Source organism: Henckelia pumila, chromosome 1 (assembly GCF_033568475.1).
Source record: "Henckelia pumila isolate YLH828 chromosome 1, ASM3356847v2, whole genome shotgun sequence".
NCBI lineage: Eukaryota > Viridiplantae > Streptophyta > Magnoliopsida > Lamiales > Gesneriaceae > Henckelia > Henckelia pumila.
Genome location: NC_133120.1, coordinates 161,876,538 through 161,904,509, shown reverse-complemented (window position 1 = coordinate 161,904,509; position 27,972 = coordinate 161,876,538). Strand labels below are relative to the sequence as shown.

The 27,972-nt window shown below is 35.3% G+C and overlaps 2 protein-coding genes across 5 annotated transcripts; one reads left to right on the top strand and one right to left on the bottom strand.

Annotated features, from left to right (window-relative positions):
* Positions 1–2,353: 2,353 nt before the first annotated feature.
* LOC140883655 (NEDD8-activating enzyme E1 catalytic subunit) lies at positions 2,354–7,267 on the bottom strand. The gene is made up of 9 exons (XM_073290215.1): positions 7,108–7,267; positions 6,806–6,969; positions 6,273–6,475; positions 4,610–4,842; positions 4,458–4,520; positions 4,303–4,359; positions 3,979–4,100; positions 3,671–3,788; positions 2,354–2,925 (listed from the first exon to the last, which is right to left on the bottom strand). Exons 1-9 carry the CDS (start codon positions 7,201–7,203, stop codon positions 2,638–2,640), a joined length of 1,344 nt encoding a protein of 447 aa, XP_073146316.1. The 5' UTR covers positions 7,204–7,267; the 3' UTR covers positions 2,354–2,637.
* An 8,511-nt stretch (positions 7,268–15,778) lies between these two features.
* Positions 15,779–26,958, top strand: LOC140882596 (ATP-dependent (S)-NAD(P)H-hydrate dehydratase). 4 transcript variants are annotated; one of them, XR_012150248.1, is made up of 14 exons: positions 16,154–16,460; positions 17,256–17,332; positions 17,494–17,603; positions 17,706–17,820; positions 18,172–18,234; positions 18,330–18,493; positions 18,753–18,814; positions 20,079–20,145; positions 20,590–20,769; positions 20,865–20,961; positions 21,232–21,333; positions 21,477–25,682; positions 25,779–25,860; positions 26,396–26,958. XR_012150248.1 is itself a non-coding variant. In XM_073288698.1 (11 exons), exons 2-11 carry the CDS (start codon positions 16,241–16,243, stop codon positions 20,893–20,895), a joined length of 1,089 nt encoding a protein of 362 aa, XP_073144799.1. In that variant the 5' UTR covers positions 15,779–15,862; positions 16,226–16,240; the 3' UTR covers positions 20,896–21,121. The 4 variants fall into 4 exon arrangements, 2 of the variants coding, with proteins under 2 accessions (XP_073144799.1, XP_073144791.1); XR_012150249.1 differs by lacking the exons at positions 21,232–21,333; positions 21,477–25,682; XM_073288698.1 differs by lacking the exons at positions 21,232–21,333; positions 21,477–25,682; positions 25,779–25,860; positions 26,396–26,958 and adding an exon at positions 15,779–15,862 and having other exon boundaries at positions 16,226–16,460; positions 20,865–21,121.
* Positions 26,959–27,972: the final 1,014 nt, after the last annotated feature.

Sequence of the window (27,972 nt, the reverse complement as noted above, 5' to 3'; positions counted from 1 at the left end):
ATCCAAAGAGGGATTGTTCGGTCCTACCCCATGAATTTTACCTCGTGGGATACGTGTAGGCATGTGATTGGCCAATTCATGTGGCCCACATGAATTGGCCAATCACATGCCTACACGTACCTCATGGAATAAAACCCATGGGGTAGGGTCGAACGAACCTCCAAACAGTTTGATGCTAGTCTCAATTGCCTAGTCTATGCTGTTGTTGATAACCACCGGGCACTGCCCTGTTTGGTAGCAAAGACTGCTCCTTCAATTGCATTAGAACCAGAATCGTGAGTTTTGGAACAGTGGTCGGACCACCACCAACTTTAGTATTATATTGTAATAATTCGACCTAATTGTGCGGATGATTGAATAAGAATCTAGTCACGTGATATCTATCTACACAAATAGCCTAACACCGGCCTAAATTCAGATAATATTTCGTCCATCAAATTTCCCAAACCAAATTAGTACAAAATCGAAGTTATGGTTTCTTTTGGATATTTACTTTAAAATATTTTTAGTGTGTTATAAGTGGAAAAAAAAAATTAAATATGTGTTTAGATAAAAGTTTTGAAAAACATTTTTAAAAAGTGTTCTCCAAGTATAGTTTTTAAATAACACGCGAAATATGTTTTTAATGAAACTATAGAAGCAAAAAATGAACAACATTACATTTCAAATATTAAACTGTTTTTTATAGAATAGGTGTTCAAACACATATTTATTCTTAAAACAACTTTAAAACATTTCATAAAAAGTTTTTTAAAAACACTTTTATAAAAACGTTTTATAAGTACATGCATGTCCAAACGGATTGATGTTTTGGGATGATTTTTTTTTATATTTGAATTCTTTCATATTTTTGGTGAGAAAATGGACAAAGCTTTGGTTTTTGAGGATATAAACTTGATTGACCAACAAAATGACCCGCAGAATTGTTGAGTGTATGGGTGGGGTTAGTCTATGCTACACCGAGAGTGTTTTTTCCTTTATTTTAATACCATTAAATCACGTGGGACCCATATATTTTTATGGAAAATGATATATGTATTGATGATCCAATGATTGATATTTGACCACATCATGAGAGAAAAATTACTCCATGTGTAGCATAAAATAATCCGTATGGATGGAACTGTGGAAGTGGTTAAAATTTGCCTAGAACACAAAATCTCGTATGAAATCGTTTTTCGGATCAAATTTGTGAAACAAATGTCTAATCTATAAGATGAATAAAAAAATATTACTTTATATCCAAAAGTATTATTTTTCCTACTCTGCGTAAAATAGGAGGCATGTGGAGGTGACAAATGAGGGGATGAGCAGTAGAATCAATAGGCTCCACTCCATTTGGATAGAGTAGAGAGTCATGGGAATCCCTTCGTATGGATTGAGGATCACCGCCAGATTCAGCCCTGGTTCTCAAGATTTGGAGGGTCCTCTTCCTTTTCACAAAAAAATCTAAATTTCAAGATTAAAAACATGATTTTTACGATATTTTGAAGGGATTAAAAAATAAACAAACATAATAGTAAAGAATTTCTACTTTCACTTTTTTTTTTAAATGAAGCTGAATTTTTTAACTTTGATTTTCTTGAAATTAAGATCCGAACCCCAATATTGAAAGGAAAAAAGAGAGGATTTTGAAGTATATATAATATCTCAATTCAAGTAGTTTTTTAATTTCTCTATATAGACTGAATTTATTAAAAAAAAAAAAAGAAGCATCAACCAAGTTCTGACAGACATTATTGCTCAATCTTAACGTGACCGTCGTATTCTTTGCTGACTCTTTGCATCATAATAATCGCTACAATACCTTTTATTGTGATTGAAAGCTAATCATATGCTTTATTAGGGAACATACGACCCACATTCACACACAATATCAAACTCATGACCATAATTAAATGAACCCAAGGATATATACATATACTTCACCATTCGGTACGAAAGCAACTTGTACAATCTCGTGTTTGACTTAAGTTTGACCATAATTGGAATGAGAGAAAAAACTATATTGTACTTACTTTTCAATTTATCATTTCTTCTCACGAAGTAAACGATTATATTTCAATGTTTCATCTAAAAAAACTTCGAACATCTTCTTCCTAGAAGTCTAGAACTGATGGTACAGAAGCCACAGGGGTGCTTGCAGGTTTACTGCAGAAGGAAGATCATGGGGCTGTTATCTCCAACATTTTCACAGAGATGGGAAAAAAAAAACCATCACAGCAACTCGGATTGAACACACTGGTGATTTCACAAAGGGTTTCGAGTTCAAGAACTTGCGGGTATGATTCATTTGGCTTTAGCCCTGGGACCATGTTGATGGTAACATACAAAGGTATTATAACACTGTATCATAAATAGATAATAGCAAACCCGTGACCATGTTTAATTAGTGTCACAAGTGGAGTGGAGAAAAAAATCAGTTTCATTGACAAGATATACCAAATTCACAGGCCTCCAACACAGAGACGAGAAAAATAAAGGTACAAAGACAAGCCATGTCTCTATCTCACTGATTCCTCTGGCTCCTGAGGATGGACTATACGTGCAAAAGATCTGAGATTAAGTAGTATGTATGCACCGGGTTAAACAATTCTGGGGTCAATTAACATTGAAGTGTCAATGTGGTTTTGAGAGCTATGCACCACCAGCCATATCGATATCTGCAACTCCATCGACCCCTTTGAACACGATACGTAATTTCCTCAAGCATGACTGTTTCTTGTCGCCTTTTCCAGACAAACCATTAACATGGATAACATCTTTGGAGATTTCACCCATTAGTTCAAATAAGGGCAAATCTAGGTTTGATCTGGTCATCTCTTCCAGTACAGGAGGCGCTTGCATGTACAAATTCTTCCCTCTATGAGTTACACTTACTCTAGTGAGTAGAAGTCGAGGATGGTCTTCGAGTTGATCAATGAACTGTTGCAACACACGAAGAGAATCAACTTAGGAGCTAAAAAAATGTGGTGTCTTAGAAGATCAGAGAAGTTTGGCAGACAAACAAATTTTCAGTCTATACCGACTAGATTTGCTTAATGTTCCACACGAAGAGTGGGAAAAAAATTTATTTAGCAAGTTTGGACTGCATATAAAATAATACTAGATGTCATGTAGCCAAAATCATACCGGTGGATCAACATCTTCTAAGCAATATATAACAGGAAAACTAGTGTTTTTTTAATGATGTGAATATTATAACGAGTCTTGGCCGAGAAATGCTTTTGCCATGGAGTATTCATTTTGGAGAGGAATGTTGGAAACGTGTTGACAAAAATAGGGTCTCAAAAATTCACAAGGCTGGGCACATCATTGTTGCAGTCTGCAGGTCAAGAAGATGTAAACAACAAAACAAAAACATAACTGTAATAATCAGGACCTGGCAGCTAGGCTACCAATTAAGCATTTAGATCCAATATAATGTTCAAAACATGACATGGAATGAACTGAATTTAGCCTAGCTGGGGACACAATGGGTTTAGAATAAGCTATAACAGAAAGAAGATGCATGACTTAAAGTGGGTTGAGCAATTTCTTGGGCGCCTTAAAACATGCAGCATCAGTTTTATCGAACAAGCTTAATCGCAAAATGAATTAATGTGACACGTACAACCATCATCATTAAGATAAATGTAATTAAGCAGGCCAGAAGCTACAGAAGGCCCACCTTTTTTAGAGTAATAGACCTCTCCAACTCAATAAGAACACCAGGACCACAAACAAGACAGTCTTTGTCCTTCACAAACTCCGTAACTTTGGTATGGAGACCTTCAACTCCATTATACCTATGACAAACATAGTTACCAATTAATAGGTCTCAACAATGAAACCAGATCAATTCAAAGAAAATAACAAAAAACCACGTCATAGCCAATGGACATTGGTGGATCCGGTTAACTTGTAGAAGGCATTTCAAGCACTATAATAAATTGTCACTTTAACTAGAACAGAATCCTGAAGTCAAAGATGTCATACGTCAAGTAATTTGACAATGTTTTGCTACATCCCGAAACAATCTTTAAGGTTTCCAAGGCACATGCAGCAGAGATAATAGCATTTGTAGAAGCTATGGCTGGAATTATATTCTTCACCACACCCTGTAAGAAAAATAAATAACTAAAGAACTGATATAACCTAAATAGCTGAAAACACATAAGAATTAGAACATTATATGCAAGACAATAATAAATCATTTTCTCACAAGCTAAAAAAATGATTCGAACTATGCAAGTAACCCTAATAGCATTTAAAACATGAAAACGTGCAGCTAATGTAAAGGATGTAAATCAAAGTGCTCACCTGAGTCAAAGAATAGGTAACCCCAGGAATTCCAAAAAGCTCCGCCCTCTTGACAGCCTGTGAGATTGGATTATGCGAGTCAAAGGAGCAGGGGAAGGAAATCACGAAAAACAATTTTCAATTTTGCTAGTCAAAAGATATGCACCGATTTTTACCTCTGAATAGACCCACTGCATGTGTTCAGGATTATCTGGATCAAAACTATTCCCACTATGAACCTGATTGATAGTAAAATATATGCTCACAATGTGATGCAAAGGTATACACAATAATGACTAAGATGAAAATACATCGCCAATATGCTCACCTCATCCCATTTTATCAAATGAGCATATTCGATACAATGTGCAGCAGTTCTAGGCGTTTCTGCTAGAGTACACAAAGGAAATTTGACTTGAGGCGGAAACAGCCATATGGTACACTCAAAACAAGGTGTAGCTCCAGGGATTATAATCCTGGCATGACCCTTGAATCCTTCAGTTCCACCATCTACCATAGGTTTGACAGTTTCTTCGACGGGTTCATCATCCGAGTTATACTCTTGGCAATTAAATAAGAACAAATTCAAGTTCAGTCCAACAGGAAAGGTAGCTTTCCTTTTGTGCACAACATATTTTGCAAACAGGTAATATACTCCTAGGAAACATCAAATACCCTACATGACAACCAAATTTAGTGGAATATAAGAGTGGAAAATTATCTGGTGCCCATGTCTGAGAGTGAATTTCCGTATCAGTAGTACCAAGTATACCAGGGATACAGGGAGAAGGTAGGCGTGATTCAATGGGGCTAGAATGCATTGAGACCCCAATTTTGCTATAAATTAAGTTCAAATTTCATAAATATGCCATAAAATTATTGTTCAGAGTTATATTATAAAGGTAGGAGAACCACAGTTGTTGCGGATTGCCTGGAGAATGTAATTGCTTAGAAATCGCAAAGATGGATCACCATGGAACCCATGTCCATCAATAAAAAGCACTAAGACGAGCCTCAGACTAGTCCAAGTGTCAGCAAATTCATATTTCTCATTTCCAGCATTGTTTCCTTGACTATTTGCTACATATCTCGTTATTTGAATAGAATAGAAAATGTATGGTAACTAAAGGAGAAAAACAACAAAAGCAATATAAAAAAATAATGGCATCTGAAAAAACCATGGTATTCTAATTCTGAAAGATTGCATGCAATATTTTGCCTCAACCAAACAAGGACTTACTTTATCCATGAATGGAAAACTTCAGCCCAAAAACACATGGATTTTACTTAGTAACCCCAAAATTGCACATCTATTTAGCCTCTAACGAACCTAAAATACCAAATTCACTTAAAATCAATGCCACCGGAGCTAATCACAATCATCGTTATCCACAAGCCTTAGTTCCAAACTAGTTGAAGTTGGCTACATTGATCTCTTCTCAAGCATCACAAGTCACTTAGTTCATACTTAACACATACGAAATTACGCGCACTGAAGTCATCAAAGACAGTTAAGACTTAACATGCTAGGAAAATATGCTCGTCGTAGTTCATCCAATGCTAGACAACGACAGTCCTAAAGAGGAAATACCTTTTGGACCTACGTCACTTTGTTCTAGATATTGCATATTCTCTTTCTGGATTTTAGTGGATAACACTTTACCAAACATGGACTACCAGATTAACCTTGCAAATTGATAATAACAGGAGGCCTAGATTCCAATTCTAAGAAGGGCAAAACATTTCTCACCCACTCATAGATTCCATCAAAGTATGAATTTTTAACAATCAATAATTAAAAATGAGAGGATGAAGATTGAAGACATTGGCAGAATGAGCAAAATAGGGAAAGGAATGAGTTTAGAAGATAGAGTACCCCTGAAGCTTCTCATTTTATAATGCAACTTTAAGGAAACAGCGTGAACATAAATGTTCACAGCTCCTAATGTCTATGAGTACAAGTATAGCTGAATGTACGAATAGAGTCAAACCAAGAAAGCCGCAGGCCACCGAATTGATATAACTACGAGCCTCGATTGAATCAAGACCTAAGACAATTATGCTGAAATCACTATAGAAGTCCAATGGTTTATCCTCAATGCGACAGAAATGTGGTGTGATATTTACGTCACCAACCCTTTCCATGACTCGTTTTGCAGCAACTTCAGCCTTTGGCTTTCCCACATCTTCAAGCCTACATAAAAAATAACAAAACTGTCGAATAATTTTCACCAAAATGAACTTAACAACATAAACTCAATTGAATATTGCTACTTAAGAATGAACTCAATATTTCAGAAGTCAAAATAAGTTCCCCAATATACACTTAACAGTTTATATCACCTGTCCAACTAACACATAATCACTAACAAAACAATATTTACATCCCTCAATCAAACAAACAACTGAAACATAACATCTTCAGTTGACAAACTTCACATTAGTTTCTTGCCATGCTTGACCAGTTAAGTCCACGCCACAATACTACAACAAGCTTTTGCAATTAAACTAACATCAAATGCACCTGAAGAGGAACTGGCGATTCAGGTTAGTGACCTCGATACGGTCCATATCAATCACGTCCAGATTACGAAACCCAGTCAAAGCCAAGTCCTTCAACAACTCGCAGCCCAGCCCACCTGCGCCAACTACTAAAACTTTCACATACTCTTTTATGTCATCTCTTAACTGCACCCATTTAACAAAAAAACATGAAATCACAAACCATCAGATAGATATTACATTTGAAAAACTAAACACACACCAAATGTTTGTGAAATTACGCAAGAGGAAAAAAACACAAGAAGAGGCTAGAAAGAGATTTACTTCAGAGCCGGGCTCAAAGGTGGAGCCAACAAGATGTCCGGGCCGGAGGAGGAGCTTATCCAGATCTCTTGATCGGCTGGGCTGCGACACTGCCATTTTTGTTCAGTGTGTGAAGCTTAATGCGCTTTCTTCCTTTGGTTTTGATGAAATCAAATGTCTCCAAAATAATTTACCCATTTAATTTTTTTTCCTGCGAGTTTAATAGTTGTTAATATGTCGCGCAATAATCATAATAATTTAATTATTGTTATTTAAGAGAACAAAGCGCATGTATAATTTCGATTATAATTTTATTTTAATCAATGAACAATATATCGAATTTTAAATTCATATATTCTTTGTTTTATTAATTAGTTATATATATAATGTAAAATAGATTTTAAATGATATAAGAAGAACTTGAAACTCATCATAATTAATGTTAAAAATAATTTTGTAACCAAACACAATAATTTTTAAGAAACATGTTTTTTTTAAATAAAAAATGTTTTTATCCTCCGAGTTCTCTAATCAAACGAATTTTAAGGAATAACAAAAATTCATTTTTATATTCTAATACATTAAGGAAAAACGAAAAGTTCAAAAACTATACCTTTTTTTTCTGAAAGAATATTCTTTTTTTTTTTTCAAAACATTTTTTGCAATTTTCTTTGGTACAGATGTAAATGTAATTTGTAGTTACTAACAGATATAGTATGTATTAAAGTATATGAAAGAATGCTATTTGTTTTGGGAAAGAAAAAAAAACAGGAAAAAGAAATACACATAAGGATATTCAAAATTTGATTTAAACTACGTCAAAAAAATTGATTTAAATCCAAAAAAAAAATCGAAAATCCAAAATATATCGAAAATCGAATTTTTTATTTTGAATACAAATATTAAAGTCAAAGTTTATATGTTTCAGTTTCGCATTATATATGCCAAACTAAACCTACCAAAAAGATGAAATTTAATTAGATTAGTAATTTTATTTTAATTTTTAATATAGATTATATATTTTATATAAAATTATATTTAGAATTAAGTATAAGTGATTGATATTTATTTAATTCATTTTACTTTACTATATTTAAAAGGTTTTATAAAAAAATAATAAAATATACATTTGATCACAGATTTAAATCATTATCGAAACCGAATAAAATGAGCTTAAATAACCGAGACGAAGTATAACAATTCAGATCGATTTATATATTTTTAAAATCATAAACCCACATAAATTGAGTCGAGCCGAACCGACCTAAGAATACCCCTAAGCACGGTAAAAGACCTTTTATACGAAGACGGTTTTTTGATGGAGATTCCTAAGTTAATTGGAATCGCACAAGGATCACAACGGGAGAAGAAACAAGAAGCCTTTAAAGCTGAGGGTGGCTTGAAATTTACGCTGCATACAACACTAGTACCTTTTTTTTTTCTCTCTTTTCATTTATTTATTTATTTAAATTGCACATGATAATAATTTGAGTTCAATTTATCAATAATTAGCCATTAGCTTGCAAGTCTCAAACCCGGTCTGAAAAAGGCCACTCTCAAGAATTTGATCAAGCACTCTCCTACATTCACAACTCATCAAACTGCAGCTTTCTTCAGATTCCAAAACTTTTTATACAGGCAATGTAACATTTTTTCGCTGAGAGACGTAATCGTGTAATCGACTCACCAGAGTTGAAATGTCAAGCAGGTCCAATCACGCATTGCATGATGGTTCAGCCAATATTTGCTGAGGTGTAACAGAAGCAATCCAGTGATCATTTCCATAAACTGGGAGAATATGACAACTCAAATTGTCCTCCAGTTCAAGTTCTTGATCCATGTAAACGCGATATATCTGGCTTTGCTGTCGTTTTTAGAGCAGTCCAGCCTCCAGGTCATGTATGGAACATTTCACAGAAGATGTGGCCACAATTCTAAAAGCAGGCAGTTAAAATATCACAAAATTTGCCGTCTAACTGCTCTAATTATTGAAAATCATCTACAACTCCAGCATGATATGAGATGGATAATCACGCCAGTGAAGTGCCTTTGTGTTACAATATCTCACGTTGAAATACCAAACTAATAAAGAGTTGGTTATAAACCCTTGAGGCAACCCCACCCAATAAGCAAGCCTTTTGGGATTGACACCTCATTTGTTTATAACCTAACACTTAGGATGATTATATTTCATGATAGAAGCATTAATGGTCACTTAAGTGGCTAAAGCAATCAGCAAAATCATTGGAAGTACTAAACTATAGATGCTAAAGTCCAAATTGTTGAAACAGTTAAGGGCTTTCTCAAGTCTGGCTTAGAACTTAGAACATTGTGGCAATATTTCCAGAAAATTCGGCTATAAAGGAGCTAAAATTCAAAGTTACTTGAATATATGGACAGATATTGATGCTTTCGTTGGAGAACTCCACAGCTAAATCAATAACAGGAGAAGGAGCAATTATCGGTTTAGTATCGACGTTGATGCTCATATTCACATTACAAAGTTGGTTTAACATGCATTCACCGGCACTGTATACTACAGGATTAAGGTGACTAATGAGCTTGGAAGTCTTTTCCACCTAAAAAAACTAACCATTGGCGATTCAAATCTACTCCATGACATGTATAACAGGACACAGTTCATCATCAACTACTATATCAATATATCATCAACATAAAGGTATCAACTCCTTCCACCAAAGCGGTGTTGCATTTATATAAAAGAACTAATATCCCGAATCTGAACATTAGCATATCACTACTCCTTAATCATTTTTACAATGAAATGCACTGACACAATGCTCATTGGAGCTAATGTTGAAAGCTTTGTTGAACAAACTCTTCATTTGGATTTATAGCTTTCCTCTTTCACATTAATGGCCATCTTTTGCACATCAAAATGGGATCCAAAACTCATAGCTAAAATGCCCAAACACTCTTCCTGGATATGCCTCAATCAAGAAATCTTTAGTAAATCCAATCAGCATAAAACAGATATCACTTCGCAAACGTCTTGATCAAGTCGAGTAAAAGGAATCACAAAGATTGTTAAGCTAAAACAGTGAGAGTAAATGTTAACCATTTGAAAAACCCATAACAGATCCTAAAAAACATGAGAAGAAAACTGCATTTACATAGCTAATCATCGGGGTTGTCTTTGGTCGTGGAGGGAGGGAGGAGGGGTTGGCGGGGATCTCCTTCACTCTGTTGCTTTAAAAAGTGCTGGCTTCCGTACACCAGAGTCAGGTAACCGAATGAAAGAGCTCCGGCGACTACCACCGCCGATCTCATGGCGTTATTCATTGCCGTTCCGGCCATTTTCTTCTCCTCTGGAATCCTCTTTCTGTGGTTAGTTTGACCCTTGGGAGAAGGCCAAAGTTTTCGGGATATTTAGGGAGAAGGGAGTGAAATCTGTTCAATTTAAAAAAAAGGATTGGACATGTAATTTATTTGTATGTCCCTCTGTTTACTTAATAAAAAATAAAAAAAAATTAATAAATTTTAAAAACCAAAGTTTCGTAAGGTGACCCAAGATTGCTTATGCTTGTGTCGACCCAACTTGTGCTGCGGAGCGCGCTGCAGAAAGAAGCATTGTGTGCCGCAAAAAAATCATATTTTATTAAATTCAGTATGCGATACATAAGAGACTATGCTAATTATCAATACCATAATACATTTTTGTTTGTAACCCATTTATTTGTATTTTTAACATTTCTGTTTGTAAAAAAAATTAGGCAGTTAAATAATTTTTTCGTTGCTAATTTTACAATTTTGATCAAAATTTACATAATTTTGACATATAATCGTATATGTTGCAACATATTGATCCACTAATTTCACAAGTTTGTTCAATAATCGTACAAATTTTAACATATGAATTCATTAATTTCACAAGTATTTTGACATATAATCGTATATGTTTTAACATATGAATTCATTAATTTCTCAAATATGTATAATCGTACATGTTTTAACATATGAATCCGCTAATGTCACAAATATATTATATAATCATACATGTTTTAATATACGAATCCAGTTATTTCACAAACTATAACATTAGTTAGTATAATATATATATATATATATCCATTATTTTTCAAGATTATGTTGTATGATTATAAATATTGTAACATATTAATCGATCAATTTTACGATTATGTTATATTATTATACATATTGTAAAATATTAATCGACTGATTTACGATTATGTTATATGATTATACATAATGTAACGTATCAATCAATATTTTCACGATTATGTTATATGATTGTACATATTTTAAGATAAGAATCAACTGATTTCACGGTTATGTTATATGATTATACATATTGTAAAATATTAATCGACTGATTCACGATTATGTTATATGATTATATATATTGTAACGTATCAATCAATAATTTCACGATTATGTTATATGATTGTACATATTTTAATATTAGAATCAACTGATTTCACGGTTATGTTATATGATTACATATATAAGAATCAACTGATTTCACGGTCATTGATAATTGTACATGTTTTAACAATATATCCACTAATGTCACGAGTATGTTCTATAATCGTACATGTTTTAACACATGAATTCGCTAATTTCACAAATATGTTCTTAAATCGTATATATTTTACTATATGAATTTGTTAATGTCACAAGTATGTTGACCTATAATCGTGTATATTTTAACATATGAATCCGTTAATTTCACAAATATGTTATATAATCGTACAAGTTATAATTTATGTACTTAAATGTTATAATAATCATTTCATCTGTAATATATAATTATTAAACTTAAAACTTACAACATCCTCTCCGTGGATCGATCTCGTACTTACGGATATATTACTTGCAGACAACCTACACTTGGGTGAATTACAATTTAAGTTGTAGCATATGTTGACCTAGAATCGTATATATTTTAACATATGAATCCGTTAATTTCACAAATATGTTATATAATCGTACATGTGTTTAACATATAATCTGCTAATATCACAAGTATGTTCTATAATGATACATTTTTAAATATATGAATCCAATTATTTCACAACTATATTATATAATCGTACATGTATTAACATATGAATCCGCTAATTTGACAAGTATGTGATATAATCGTACGTGTTTTAACACATTAATCCGCTAAATTCACAAATATATTCTATAATGATATATGTTTTTACATAAGAATCCGTTAACTTCACGATTATGTTCTACAATGATACATGTTTTAACATATGAATCCAATAATTTAACAAGTATGTTATATAATCGTAAATGTTTAACATATGAATCCAATAATATCACAAGTATGTTATATAATTATACATATATTAAAATATGAATCCGCTAATTTCACAAGACCCAGACTTAGATCAACCCAAATATCAATTGTGTTTGGTCGACCCAGCATAAACTTGGGTCAACCCAACTAACTTGTCTTGGGTCGACCCAAAAAAAATTGTTTGGGTCGACCAAGCATATGCTTGGGTCAACTCAAAATGCTTGGTTTGACCCAAGCATACCAGAAACCTTGAATGCTTGGGTCAAACCAAGCATATCCATATGCTTGGATCGACCATAAACTTTGAGTTTATGGTCGACCCAAGCACTTAAATGCTTGGGTCAACCCAAGCATATTTATATGCTTAGGTCGACCATAAACCCAAATCATATGCTTGGGTGACCCAAGCACAATGTGGGCTTGGGTCGACCAAGCAATTTTTTTAAGTTTGGGTCGACCAACTTTTATGTTTTGGTTAGTCGACCTAAATTTTTGTTGGTTTATTATTTTTTGTTTTGGAAAAAGTGTACAGGACAGTCAACTCCCTTTTTCTTAAAAAAATAAGTCAAGATCCTTATTTTTTAAAATATACCCATGAGAGTCCTATTTTTTTAACCAACCCAAAGTTTTCGAACTAGGGTAAACTCGCGTTTCGTCATTTTAACGACTTTAAGAAACGTGTGTACGCATGAAATGTTTCCCGAAGAATCGCTCTCTAATACACGACTTCCGCCGGCCAAACATACATTGGGCATGGATCAGTTAAAAAAATAGGAGTGAAGTAGAAAAGATTTAAAAATAAAGGATCTTGACTTTTTTTTAAAAAAAAAAAGGAGTTAACTGTACCTTTACCTTACCCTTATCTGATAAAAAAAAACTTGGGTCGACCATCTAAAAAACAAAACTTGTCGACCCAAAAGTATGGTCGACCAAGCTTAAAAATGCTTGTGGGTCGACCATGCAAAGTGAACCCAAGCATATCACTTTGCATGGTCGACCCAAGCATAATATATGTTGGGTCGTGTTTGGGTCGACCCAAGCATAGCAATTATAATTGCTTTGGTCGACCCATGCTTTGGTCGACCCAAGCATTAAATGCTTGGGTCTACCCAAGCATATAGACCCAAGCATAATATATGCTTGGGTCGACCAAGAATTATATTATGCTTGGTAGACCCAAGCATATATTATGCTTGGGTTGACCCAAGCTTTTGTTGGGTCGACCAAGCACAATTGATTGCTTGGCTCGACCCAAAAAGCTTGGTCAATCAAGCTTGAAAATGTTTGGTCGACCCAAGCTTGATATTGGATTGACCAAGCACAATTGATGTATAATTATATAACATAACTGAGATATTAATGGATTCATATGTTAAAACATTTATGATTATATAACATATTTGTTAAATTATTGGATTCATATTTCATTACATGTATCATTGAAAAACATAATCGTGAAATTAGCTGATTCATATTATAAACCATATATCATTATAGAATATATTTGTGACATTGACATATTCATATACTAAAACATGTATCATTATAGAACATACTTGTGACATTAGCAGATTCATATGTTAAAATGTGTACGATTATATAACATATTTGTGAAATTAACGGATTCATATGTTAAAATATATACGATTATAGGTCAACATACTTGTGACATTAGCGGATTCATGTGGTAAAAGATATACGATTTTAGAACATATTTGTGAAATTAGCGAATTTATGTGTTAAAACATGTACGATTATAGAACATACTCGTGACATTAGTGGATACATTGTTAAAACATGTACAATTATCAATGACCGTAAAATCAGTTGATTCTTATATGTATAATCGTATAACATAACCGTGAAATCAGTTGATTCTTATATTAAAATATGTACAATCATATAACATAATCGTGAAATTAGTTTATTAATATTTTACAATATGTATAATCATATAACATAATCGTGAAATTGATCGATTGATATGTTGCAATATTTATAATCATACAACATAATCTTGAAAAATAATGGATATATATATTATACTAACTAATGTTATAGTTTGTGAAATAACTGGATTCATATATTAAAACATGTATGATTATATAATATATTTGTGACATTAGCGGATTCATATGTTAAAACATGTACGATTATACATATTTGTGAAATTAGTGAATTCATATGTTAAAACATGTACGATTATAGTTCAAAATACTTGTGAAATTATCGGATTCATGTGCTAAAACATGTACGATTATAGAACATACATGTAAAATTAGTGGGTTCATATGTTAAAACATGTACGATTATCGTCAACATTAGTGGATAAAAACATGCATGTGAAATTTGCGGTTTCATACGTTAATATGTACGAATATAAAACATACTCATGAATAGGGGTGAGTTTTCGGTATACCGTATAAAAAATATTGGCATGAAAAAAATTCATACCGGTACCGATATCAAAATTTTGAAATGTTGGTATGGAAAAATCCATATTGGTACCATATAGATACCGAAAAAAAATTCAATATACCAAAAAAATGTCTATATTTCGAAAAACGTTCGGTACGATGTCACGAAAAATCGGTATTTTAGCTCGATATCCCAGCCCTACTCGTGAAATTAGTGGAAAAATTGTAAAAAAATGTACAATTGTCAATAAACATTAAACAAAATTGTGTAATTACATGTCAAAATTATGTAATTATCGGTCAAACTTGTGAAATTAATGAATTCATATGTTAAAATGTGTACGGTTATAGAACAAACTTGTGAAATTAATGGATCAATATGTTGCAACATATACGATTATAAGTCAAAATTATGTAGATTTTGATCAAAATTGTAAAATTAGCAACGAAAAAATTATTTAACTGCCTAATTTTTTTTACAAACAGAAATGTTAAAAATACAAATAAATGTGTTACAAACAAAATGTATTATGGAATTGATAATCAACATAGTCCCTTATGTATCGCATCCCGAATTTAATGAAACATGATTTTTTCGCGGCACGCAATGCTTCTTTCCGCAGCGTGCAAGTTTTCCACAGAGCGCAACGCGCTGCGAAAACATCTTTTCGCAGCACAAGTTGGGTCGACCCAAGCATGAGCAATCTTGGGTCGACCCCAAGCAGGTCGACCCAAGATTGCTCTGGGTCAACCCAAGTAAGATCTTGGGTCGACCCAAACATAAAGAAAATTTGATTTTTAAAATTTGTTAAACTTTTTTTTATTTTTTATTAAGTAAACACGAGGGCATACATGTAAATTAAATATCCAATCTTTTTTTTAAATATGATAGATTTCACTCCCTTCTCCCTAAATATCCCCATTGACATCTGTCTATATGTTTTGATCACTTTCTCGTTTCTTCCCCGTTTGGTTTGGTTTGGTTTGATTTGATGCAAGACACATTGCACAAAAATGCATTTTTTATTCTTAATTAACGCAAAACGCAAACATTTTATTTGAAAAAGTACGTGTCAGCTATTTGTTTTGGGCTAATTGCATCCACTACCCCGTGAAAAGTCTAAAAGACATAAAATCCCTTAAGAAATATTAATAGGCTAATGCATCCCTCAATTTTTTAAAATGTAGCACATTTCACCCTATGTTATACAAACTCGGACACATTTATACCCTCTCATAGGGGTTTTATACTAATTTTTTTAAAACATAGGGTCTAACATGCTATTAATTTTACGGGTTTTATACCTTTTAGACGTGGATGCAATTAGCCCATTTGTTTTCCCTGTTTTCTACTTGGTCTTGCACTAGTTCTATATTTGTCAAGGTTGAGCCTTTTTGTTTTCTTGACTCTCTCAGTCTCACTCTGCAGTTTTGAGGGAAATATATGGTGGGTTTGTTGGATGCTGTATTAAGGAGGCAACAGTTATTGATAAGGTGTTTAGGACAATATACCAACACAAGCAACAATAAGGATATTCGCAGTACCACCGTAAAAATGCAATCTTTATTGAGTGGCGGCGTCCCTCTATCGGAGTCTGATGCTATTCTTATTCTGAGATCAATTACTCCGTCTCTTGAATCTTCTAGGCATAAAGGCCAAGCTGGTGATGCTACCAATTTTTCGCATTATTTATTCTGTTGAGATATTTGGTGCTTCGTTTTTTGCCCTTGAATTGTTTTTAGTTTCGTTGTGATTTTTGGGTAGAGCTTAAATTTTTTGCGAGTCATGTTTTGGTTATTAGGCGTCTCTTATCATCAACACGAGCTTTATAGAATTTATTGGATTGTACGAGGGCAAGAAAAAGGAAGTACAGTGGAAAAGTTTCTATTTCAAACAATGTGCCTTGATGTTGACAGTGACCTTGTTCTTCAGTTTTTTTTCCCTGTTTTTCAACTTAAAACAAATTCATCCCACGCTTTAAGCGCTTGGGTTGTTTTGGAGAGGAGATGAACTATCCAATTTTTGTGGGCTTTAAATTCTTTAGCCATGATGTAACATTAGAAAAATTAACAAGTTGTTTGAGTCTCAATGAACCTGTATAAATCGTAAATTAATCCAGCAGATGCCATATGTCATAATTAAGCCAGCTCAAATTGTGATGTTAAGACTACGATTTAGTGCTATGCCATGATCTGGCACCGTTTGCACCTGGTTTATTTTTTGGGGTGCCAGACAGTTTTTACTGATTTGAGGTGCAGTATGATCTCTAAGACTTGGTGAAAACTTATTTCCTCTGAGCTGATTTGGTACTCTAGAGTTTATTCTTTTCTATTTACTTCGTAAAATTGAACAGACAACAGAGTATGTATGACAACTCACATTTCACACTATACTTGGATGATGTTATCTGGGTAACTGAATACTGACTCATACCATGAATTCCTTAACTGCTTACCAGGAAAGATAGCAGTGGTCGGTGGTTGTCGTGAATACACTGGTGCCCCATATTTTTCTGCTATTTCAGCTCTAAAAATTGTTAGTCCATCCTCATGGTGCTTTGTCTTCTCTACTTTTCTTCATTTTCCTAACCTCTGAAAGTTCAGTTACTTCTGTAGTTTAGGGAATTGAATATTTTCGTTTTTGTATACAACATTTATATTCCGTATTTTCGAACCAAGTATGTTTACGTTTTGCAGGGTGCAGATTTGTCCCATGTATTCTGTACACAGGATGCTGCTGCAGTTATTAAAATTTACAGCCCTGAGTTAATTGTCCACCCGATACTTGAGGAATCATACAACGTTAGGTGAGCCTGATAACAACAATAATTTTTAGTTTAGTTTATACATGTTTTTTTTCCCTTGTCTTTTTTCTGAGTGGCCTCAAGGTTATGAAATGCTTTACTCAGGGACGAGGATCGGAGAGCAACATCAGCCAAAGTTGTTGCAGAGGTTGATAAGTGGATCGAAAGATTTGATTGTCTCGTTATTGGTCCAGGCCTTGGGAGGGACCCGTTTCTCTTGGTGTGTCACTTTAGAGAAAAATACTTTGCGCATAATATAACTCCAGGATGCTAATTGAACAATCTGCTGATATATTTTAATCCTTAACCCTTAATTTAGAGATTGCTTCTGTTCAATTTCTTGACTTTCAGTGTGGCAGAGAATATGATGAAATTTTTAAATCAACAGAGTTCTCTAGCTCAATGTCTTTGAGTCAGGCCCATTATACTGTCTCAGTGTTCTTGGAAATAAAAGATTTGCTTTCCTTTTCCTTTCTCTTTGACCATTTCTTGCTTCATGTTTCCTCCTTTCAGTCATCACATCAAACTTTCTCTGCACGACCAATAAAAATGGTATCACGTCTGTTTGCAGGATTGTGTGAGTGATATAATGAAGCATGCTAAGGAATCCAATATCCCAATGGTTATAGACGGAGTACGTGTTAAAAAAAGACTAAATCACTTCTTTGAAATACTCATTTTCAAATCTTTACTATTTTAACCTGCCCTTGTTTCCTTTGGTTTCCATAGGATGGACTTTTTCTTGTAACTAATTGTCTTGATCTGGTCAATGGTTTTCCCTTGGCTGTCCTGACCCCGAATGTTAATGAGTACAAGCGCCTAGTTCAGAAGGTTTTACAATGTGAAGTAAATGATGAAAATGGAACTCAACAATTACATTCTCTCGCAAAAGGGTCAGTAATAAGCTCCCATTTTTTTCTTGTTGTTGGTCGTTCTGTAGTATTGTTAATATTAGGATAGCACATAGAACATGGGGTAAGAGATAAATTATCATGCCTATTTACAAACCTTTTATTTGTCCCTCCCTCAAGATTTATTATGCATATGCATCATCTATAATTGAACAAATACAGGATATAGTTTTAGTGAGTGATTTTAGGAGATGAGAAGTGGCATATCACTAACAAAGAAACAGAAACTCTTCTTGTTCAGAATAGGTGGTGTGACGATTTTGAGGAAAGGAGGATCTGACTACATCAGCAATGGCCAAACAGGTAATGTCAACAAATAATTCTATCCTGAACAAAGAAGAAAATGATGCCGCTATTCCCAATATTTCAACACTGCTATTTTAGATAACACTAGAGGATTCTCTTGGTAAGTGTAAATTGGCAAATTTATGGGGCCTTAATTGGCTTCAGAAGCTAAATCATTATAATCCAGGTTATTTTGGTATTACGGGCTTGTTAAACTCCAATCGGCTTCATGATACTTCGTTATTGCCCTTTCTCCTGATAATCAAACGGTAAATTTGACTAAATCCACCACATTCGCACCTCCTTCCCATTTTCCTCTACTTCATCTTTTCTGTGCGCTACTCAAGCGTCTCGTATGTTGCGGTCCTTTCTCTTCCATTTGTGTTCAACTTCTCATTTTTTGACTCTCTAATAACTTATTGAGTGCTCTCTCGTGCTTAAATTTCTTCGCTGTATAGCTTTTGCTGCATGTCCTCATTGTTTTGTAAGAATGGGTAGCGTAATCATCATTATCCATGCCTCTGTCTCAAACTTGTATTGGTTGGCTGGATGTCTTTTCTACTTACATCTCGGGTTAGCCCCCAAACCTGTTGTGCCATAGAAGTGGTACAAATCATGGGATCCTATCGGAGGTGGGACCCAAAAGATTTCTGTTATTTGAGTTTACTATTAGTTTAGTGCCTCTAGTATTTCTTAAATGCACGATGATGGTTCTTGAGCTATGAAATTTTATGTTTGTGATACATATTGTGATTGAAAATTATAATGAACAAATTGTAGTAATATTTGTGCTGGACAGATTATTATAGTTAGATAAAATTGGTAGAAACAGTGGTTTGTTATGATGTTAGAGAATACGACTATATCAGTGTTAAATTGTTACATTTGCAGGGCACCGAATATTTGCGAGTTCCCCTTTCCCCAAGCTTTCTTCCCTCTTATGCTGTTTCCCCACCTTGTTCTTCTTCAGTCTCCTCTTCTACATTTTCTGAGAGTTGAACACTCAATTGAAGTTGTGTCTATTGTTACGATTTCAGGTCCTGTCAGTTTCTTTATTTTTTCATGACTCGTGTTGCTAACATTCTTCGGTAACCATTATGTAAACATGTCTGCTTCAGTTTAGCCCCCAGTCTTAACATTTTTGAGTATCGGGTTTGGTCAAATTTTGTATGGCCTAATCTTTTTTAACTTGTTAGATCCATTCCTGTGCTACTGTCTGTGTTATGGTGGAAATCAAAATTCTCTAGTACAAGGGATTTTAATTCTGTTGTCATCTGTACAGTTAGTGCCGTTGACTTGTATGGTTCTCCCCGACGCTGTGGTGGCCAAGGTGATATACTTTCCGGCAGGTAAGCGTCTGTCATCATCTCTAGCATTCTCATATTAACGTATTGTAATTTCCTAGGTTTTCCATTTTCCTAGTATATTCATTCATAAAATCTTGCAGTAGTGTAAATTGGCTATATTTACCTTTATCATTCTTTTTTTTACTATTATTGTTTTTTTTTTTTTTAGGTTCGATTGATAAAACTGATTCTCATTCTCCCTTCTTGCAAGTTTTGCTCATCACCTTTACATCCCTTTTGAAAACCATATTTTTAACTGCATTAGTTGTAAAAAATCATACTTCCCCTTTTTTCACATGAAGAAATCAATCCGGAAGTGAAAACTTGACACAACGGTTGGCCAGCGTATACACGTATAGCTTCCTCATCTAATGCTTGAGAAGTTCAAAATTTTCCCCCGGAGTTACCGTCGAAAGAGTTCACAATCATGTTTGGTTTTGTTTCCAGTGTTGCAGTATTTCTTTCATGGGCACGGCAGTCTGCGGCCGTAGAGAAGCTGGGCGACAGTCCGATGATACTGGGGTGTATTGCTGGTTCTGTTCTAGTAAGAAAAGCTGCTTCACTCGCATTTGAGAGTAAAAGAAGATCTACTCTGACTACTGATATAATCGAACACTTGGGGACAAGGTAACCTTCCGCTGAAATGATCGTAAAAACTTTTCGAAACCACTGAGTAACTGAATGCACGAGCTGATTATCTTCATGAACTTTCTGTTCTGCAGTTTGGAGGGAATCTGTCCGGTGGCTCGATGAGCTCACCGTGGAGTTTCTGCGACGTTCCTTGATCCTCTTTCTTCAATGTGGGACTGGAAAAGAGAGGTTTGGACATAGTTACTGTAGAAAGTTCTTGTAATAAATTCGAATTTGAACACTTGGGATACAAAAACACTTTGGGACAATAATTCAACGGACAAATTATAATGGTAATATGAGACGTTGTGGCTCAGCTTGTTTGGAGCTTTGTTATCCATTTCCCTTTCCCGGCTCTTGTTACTACATCAAAATATTATGGGACTACTGCATTTCTTTATTTGTGATATGTACTAGTTTAAAATAATTAAATTTAGTAGGATGGCCATATTAAATTAGGGGCAAATTCATTTGGAGCCCAAGAGAGAGACCCATATTTTAGGAGGTCCATGACCCATTCAAAGATGTCTATAAATAGAAGACTCACTTTCATTCTTGAAGGTACACTCTCACGTTATCTTAATTTATGCTCTAAAAGCTTTTTAGTTTTTCTGAGTACATATTTTAGGTAGATCGCTGACTTGAGCGTCGGAGGCTTTTCGTCGGGCATCTTCCGACGCCTCTAACCTCATTTTGTGACGCAGGTGACCACCCTAGTTTTGATGGATTGGATACGTATGGAGCGCTTGACTTCCTAAAGTTGTGGTTTACTCTAATTGATTGGAGCACGCGGAAGACCCTCTTCAGGGTAGCAAGGTTTCGTGTAGCATCAGTTTGGCGCCGTCTGTGGGAACAGTCACCTCATCACTGAGAATGCAAACGGGATCGCAAGCAACCCGCAACACTCGAGAGGAGCAACCCCCTCCAGCCCCTCAGCAGAACCAAGAGTTCTTAATCACCCCGGAGGGTCTGAAGGATTTGTTGGAAGAAGCAGCAGCCAAGGCTGTAGCAGAAGCTGTGACACTGTACTTGGCAGCTCAGCAACAGGGTGGCAGGAAGTCGGGTACGCCCGACAGAGGGGTGCATTCGCATCACTTGGAGAGGGTTCCACGAGAAAAAAAAGTTTTCGAAACTAACGATGAACCGCTTGTGAACATGAAGAAGGGAACAAAACTTCGAGAGGATGAGGCGAATAGTCACGCACCACCCCACCGCCAGGACTTGCGCTGCACCAAGGGAGATGAGGGCCTTGTAGCCATTTTGCCCGCCCGTCGCAGTCCGTTCACCACAGGTATCTTGGCAGAGGTACTGCCTATAGGGGTCAAAATAGCAAACCTGCTGGAGTTTAATGGGACAGGGGATCCGCAAGATCACCTGGACAGGTTCTACGCAAATGCTGACCTCCATGACATCAGCGACGTAGCATATTGCAAAATCTTCCGAACTATCCTGTCAGGACAAACACTCACATGGTTCAACAAGCTACCCCCTAGGACAATAGGAAGCCTTGAGGTACTAACCAAACGTTTCCTTCACCAATTTTCCATGAATGGGAAATATCCAAAAATTGTGGCATACTTGTTCTCGATAGTTCAGAAAGATGGAGAAAGTCCAAGGGAATTTGTATAGCGATTCACTCAGGCCGTTCATGAGGTCCCGCACGTTAATCATGACTTACTGGCAGGGATCATGCAGCAAAATCTCCGTCACAAGAAATTCAGAGAGTCAATAGAAGGAAGACCTCCAAACACTTTGGAGGAATTGCTAGAAAGAGCGGAAAAAGTACATCAGAATAGAAGATGTTATAGAACCGCGTTAACTTATAAAGAGAAAACGAGAGGATGAAAAACTAGGCAGAGGTAAGAGAGAGGAGAAGCGAGTGGCGCATAGCCCTCGTCCCCAGAGCATCCTGCTCAACGCTCGTCTGACAGACATACTAGCGGTAGCTGAGCAGCAAGGGTTGCTACAACCCCCTCGCCCTATAAAAGAAACCCGAAAAGGCAGCAATCTGAAAAATACTGCAGGTTTCACAAAGACAAAGGACATGCCACAGAAGATTGTTTTAGCCTACGAGCGGAGATAGAAAGACTAATCAAGCAAGGGAACTTGGGCAATTTTTAGACAAATCTCGGTATCAAAGGAATAACAACAAGCGTCCAGAGCACCAACGCGAAACGGACTAGCAGAAAGAACGAAATGATCGAGGAAAAAGACCAGAAATGAACTTACCTACCGGAGGTGTAACCGCCGTAATATTTGGAGACCCGGCATGCGATGACTCGAACAGGGCAAGAGAAACCTTGATCCGTGCGGCTGCGCAGGATTTTCCTTCCGCCTATAGAGCCCAGACGCACACCGTATTTGAGGCAAGTGCACCAAAGGAAAAGGTGGCGTTCGGAAACCTTGACCTCGAGGCCCATCGTGGAAAACACAATGACGCCATGGTCATTTCTGCCACAGTTTCTAATTTCTGGGTAAAGAAGATATTGGTGGATTCAGGAAGTTCCGCAGATATCATATTTCATAACGCTTTTGTCAAATTGGGATTGACAATGCTTCATTGACTTCAGTGAACACCCTGTTAGTCGGATTCGCGGGAGAAGTCATCAAAACATTAGGAGAAGTCACTCTCTTACTTTCGTTGGGTTCTTACCTACGAAGGGTTACCAAAATGGTGAAGTTTCTTGTTATGAAATCTCCATTTGCATACAACATTATTTTAGAGCGTTCTAGCTTGAATCTGTTTAGAGCAGTGGGTTCTACATAGCATCTGAAACTCAAGTTCCCCACGCCTGAAGGAGTTGGTGAGGCTACGGGCGACACTAGCTTGGCAAGGGAATGCCATGCCATCACTTTGCAAGCAACTGCAAGTGATCGAAAAAGACAAGCTGCTACAGAAAACTCTTCACAGAAAACAAATCAAGAAATAGAACATCGTCCAGATCACAACGAAGTTCATGTAGTCGAAAACGAGTGCGGAGAGAATGAAAGAATTAAGGCCACCGAAATTCTCAAGAATATAGTAGTGTTACCCGGAGATCCTCAGAAGTTGGTCAAAATCGGGTCGGATCTGCCAACCTTATTAGAAGAATCCCTAACAACTTTTCTGACCTGCCAACCTCATTAGAAAAAGCCCCCAACAACTTTCTGAAAGAAAACACGGATCTGTTTGCTTGGAAAGATGAAGCATTACATGGTATACCGTCGGATTATGCACTTCACCACCTCAAAGCAGATCCAAAGAGTAAACCGGTGAAGCAGAAGAAAAGAACATTCGGACAGGAGAAGAGCAGACACATCACTGAAGAAGTAGAAAAACTATTGATAACTAAGTATATTCGATCAGTCGTGTACCTAGAATGACTATCAAATGTAGTACTGGTTTCAAAACCTGGTGGGAAGTGGTGCTTGTGCATAGACTTTACTGATTTAAACGAAGCGTGTCCTATAGACCCATTTCCACTACCTAGAATTGATGTGTTGGTCAACTCAACATCTGGATTTGAGATGCTCAGCTTCTTGGATGCCTACCAAGGCTATAATCAAATACAGTTGGCACCTGAAGATCAAGAAAATATGTTGCGTATTTATGTGTCCGTAAGTGCACAATGTCAAGTTTTAATAAAGTGATTAATATAGTATCGATCTCACGAGGAGTAATATTGAAAATTATTAAGTACTTGTAATTAAAATGATCTAAACTTTATCTTGAAAATTAATTATTGAGAGGTTTGCAGAAAAATAAAATAAGCAATGAATTTTTGTAGCACGCACACAATTTTCAGAAATTGTCAATCAAAGGAAAAATGATATAGAGATTTAGATTTCACCTGGTTTCAACAACAATCACTCCTAATTAATTTATTTTCATGAATTCCTTTTAATTAATAGCCAAGAACACTTAGATTATTCTATTTCCCTCTCCCGAGTGCCAAATAGAGTGTATCAACTGCAGTTCAATTCCAATATCCATATTAAGAATCTAATTGTAGTGATATGTGTAAAACGATGTTCTTTCTAAGACTCTATTAAAGTTATATACTCTCCCGAGCTATATAAACAATCAACAGTGTTATTTCTATCAGTCCTATTCAAAATCCCCTTTTCTGAGTGTTGGATTCAAAATAAATATAACAAATCAATTATTGATCAAGTAATTGAAACAATAATCAATACTAGAAAAACAATTAATCTAAAAAAATTCAATTCAATAAAATTAAGAATTTGTAAAAGTGTCTACACCAGGTTCCATCCAATCCCTAAACTAAGAAATTTAGTTCATAATAAAATTCTGATAACAATACTTTATGTTCAGAAAAGTAGACATCAATTCAGAATTTAATAAATATAAAAGAAAGAAACAAAGTCAAATATGCGATGCCGTGTCCGAAAAACGCAATCTTGAAACTCTGTTCTTTACGTTAAGTGCATATTTTCCCTTCAAAATTTCACGATCAATCTCCTCCCAAATTATGTTTGAGTTATGCGGCGGCTTCCTCCAATTATCACTCTCAAATTCCTTTTATACGTTGCAAGAAAAGCCCAATAAGCAGCCCAAGAACTCTAAAATTTCCTTCGCGAGAAATAAAAACTCGTAGGGTCCGCTTGGTTCGTGTGATGAGATGAAAGAATGATGTATTATCCTAGTGATTAAAAGAGAGAATATATTGATATGTTATATGATGAGATAAATTATACCGTGTTTGATTTGTTGGGATTGAAATCATAATTTAATATTAAATTAATGTCCATTACCGAAAATACCCTTTGCAATTGGGAGAGAAGGACGCAAAAGTTAGTCAGCATCATTCACGCATATCCACTACCACAACTGCATCTTCCTACCTACCACCATCAACAATTATCTTCCTCTCGTCAAAATCACTCCGATTAATTTAGAACAAAATCCGGTGAGTTTATTTTTTGATCTGCAAAATATTTTAGGGTTTGCATTTTTTAGATTTGTCCGCCCCTGCTTCATATTTTTGATTCATCCTCATTTTCAGGTTTAAAATGTTTTAGCTTCGGACTCATCTGAAAAAAATTCAAAATTCAGCGTTCTTATCATTACCTTCCTCAAATCTGCAGGTAATGTGTTTGATTTTTCATTTTTTCGTTTTTTACATAATATTTTATGAGTTTTGGGTTACGACTGTGCGTTCATCAAGATCAATATGGTTTATCGAAATTTGCATTCATCTTTGAATATCGTTAATATTTTTTAAATTCATGGCAAATTTTCATAAAATTACAAGATTTAGAAGTGCATAATATTGCTTAAGGAATATTGTGTTACACCATTCTCAGTAAACAAACAATTTCTGACAGTGTAAAGTATATATTTTGTTAACACTTTGACGAATCTTTGATTGTTATGTTAGTGATGAAAGCTTTATTTGTTGTCAAGGTTGCAGCAAGAACCAAGATTTGTAGTTAAAAATTGGAGATAAACAGATGGTTCTTAATGATAACATGAGTTGTGTTCAATTTATTCCCACCGTCTATGTGGTTTTTTTTTTCATATTATTTTTTCACGCAAAATATAATTTTCTTGATTGGATAAAACTCATTGTTCCTCTATTATATTTTAATGTCTCTAAGTAACCTACTTTTAACATTGCAGTTGATATGAACTCGCTACATCCACCAAAATGTGAATGTGGAAATGGTTTAATGGTTTTACGACAAGCTGGACAATTTTCTACTCAACCTGAAAAATATTACTACATATGTCCAGCCTCTCTTAACCATCCAAAGAAGTTTTTGTGGCAGACGAATACCATCGACTGAATGAGGTATCAAATTTCCAAACAATGTACAATGAAAGTGTATCGGTCGGTGGACCGACGACCAATTGTGTTAATAGAAAAACAGTAAACAATGAACCACGCTACGAGGAATCATCAAACAATGTCGAGAAATCCACTGCCACATCTGAGCACAATTCAGTCCCGCCCTTGGACATACCCATACCCATCCGTCCAACTCCAACGCTTACCGGAGAGGAAATATGTTGTTGCTTCGGTTGCATTTCCATAATTCTTTGCCTCATGCTGCTACTAATCTTACTGATTGTTATCTTGTTCAAGTAATGGTAGAATCTAATGGTAATGATTTGTGTAATGCTAGTATGCAGTATTAGTTGTGTGTAAGATTGCCTATAATGTCATAAACTAAGTTTGCTTTCGGCCGGGTCCTCGTTTGTATGTTAAACAGGGTGATTGTTAAATGTCCCTGTTTTTGTTTTAGATGTCCACTGTATTTATTTTGGTATTATATATGTAAGTGGACAAGTGTTTCCATGTACGAAGTAAGGTAATAATATATGTTTGCATTTATGTTCTCCAACCACCTGCTTGGTATTAATTTTTAATTTCATGCATTGAATAGAAAACTCAAATTACTGTTTCTGTTGTCACTGTGCATGCTTCCCATCAGTCTAACTCAAAAGTTGATGGGATATGCACTGTAGTATAAAATTAATGAGGTAGTTGTAGAATGTGATGGAGGTTGTAAATACTACATTTATTAATCTCCAATCTCAAACGTTCTATATAAGGCAACTTGGCATCCCTGTCGTTGCTCAAGTGAATATTAAAAACATTCTCTTGTGTTTAGAAATATAGCTTTCGCATTATTTTAAGCTGCAGGCATGAGTGACTCGGAGAAACTATCTGATGATGCTTCTGTCGACTCTAGTTGGGGTTTCGTTCTTCCAATGGACTCCAAGAGAAATTTGGAGTATGTTTACTTGACTTCGGATGATGAAATAGAGGTTCTGGAATCACCTCCTAAACGAAAGACTGTTAGCAATTTTAAAGCTGCAGGGACAGGTCATGCAACAGGGAATCTGGCAATTACCCCAGCCTCAGCTGGGGTACTCCTGGCAGAAGAAAAGGAAGCAGAAGAAAAGAAAGATGTGAGAAAACTTCATTGTCATGTTGATGGTAAGAGGTCGGTGGGAAATACTTCAACCATGGAAAGTGAAACTAAGGAATATGCAGTCAAGGAATACCAGATTGAGAGCTCACAGTCAAGCTCTTCACCGAAAACAGAAAGTGGCTAAAGTTTTTGGATGTGGTATGTAATTGTGTAGGGGACCTCACTTTTGCTGGATGTAATCTAAATATGAACTTTTTTGTTGGTTTTTGGTAATTTCTATGCATTAGGTTGGTCGAATGTATAAAATAGGCTTATGTA